Source organism: Propithecus coquereli, unplaced genomic scaffold (assembly GCF_000956105.1).
Source record: "Propithecus coquereli isolate 6110/MARCELLA unplaced genomic scaffold, Pcoq_1.0 Scaffold42, whole genome shotgun sequence".
NCBI lineage: Eukaryota > Metazoa > Chordata > Mammalia > Primates > Indriidae > Propithecus > Propithecus coquereli.
This window is the reverse complement of record NW_012149952.1, coordinates 1,869,321-1,870,091: the sequence shown is the minus strand read 5'-3', so window position 1 is coordinate 1,870,091 and position 771 is coordinate 1,869,321. Positions and strand designations below refer to the sequence as shown.

General features: G+C 55.4%; 1 protein-coding gene across 1 annotated transcript in view; it reads right to left on the bottom strand.

Annotated features, from left to right (window-relative positions):
* Positions 1 to 710: 710 nt before the first annotated feature.
* Positions 711 to 771, bottom strand: part of PVR (poliovirus receptor) — a 17,557-nt gene continuing 17,496 nt past the window's right edge. The window contains exon 6 of the mRNA XM_012653235.1: positions 711 to 732. Within this exon, the coding sequence (XP_012508689.1) occupies positions 711 to 732 (22 nt within the window). The remainder of the gene's footprint in view (positions 733 to 771) is intronic.

Genomic DNA, 771 nt, shown 5'->3' with positions numbered 1-771 from the left:
CAATCCACCCGCCTCGGCCTCCCAGAGTGCTAGGATTACAGGCGTGAGCCACCGCGCCTGGCCTATAAGTTTTAATTTTGAGATGTTTATGTACTATCTAATTAAACAATGAGAAAGGGATGAGCTTCACCATGGCGTCTGACAACATCAGGGCCTTGTGCCCTCGTGACCTTGTTGACCTGGGGGTCTCGTCTCCACATCTCTGCTTCCGCCCCACATGGTGACAGTTCAAATGAAACTTGGCCTCTCCTTCATTTCCCCCAGAGACCCCACTGCACACGGCCACACGAGGTGTAATAAATAAATAGAGTTTATTAGTGTAACAAACGGGCTGATGGCTGGCGACAGACAATGTTCAGCAAAGCCACTGATCTCCCTTTGCCCACCCGACTCTCTGCAGCCCCTCTGGCCTCATCGCTGCCTGAATCCCGGGCCCTGCCACCCTGCCAGCTCTGTGAGTCCTTCTTGTGAACGAGTGACGCCGAGGGTGGTCTTGGAGACCTCCGAACTTGCTCGAGCCCACACTGTCCTGAGGTCTGGCACGGGGGGAGGGTGGCCAGTCTCTTTGGAGGGGGGTCTTCATTCACTGGGGTGGGGTCCCGCTAGGGAGACACACGTCCTCGTCAGCTCCAGCCTCTCTCCCATTCGGTCCCGATGCTGTCACCTTGTGTCATTACTCTGTGTATCCTGGGGAGAGCCATCTTGAGTGCTCACAGCTGAGTAGGAGATGATCTAGAAGCGGGTAGACAAACGTTAGCCTTGGGGCCCTTT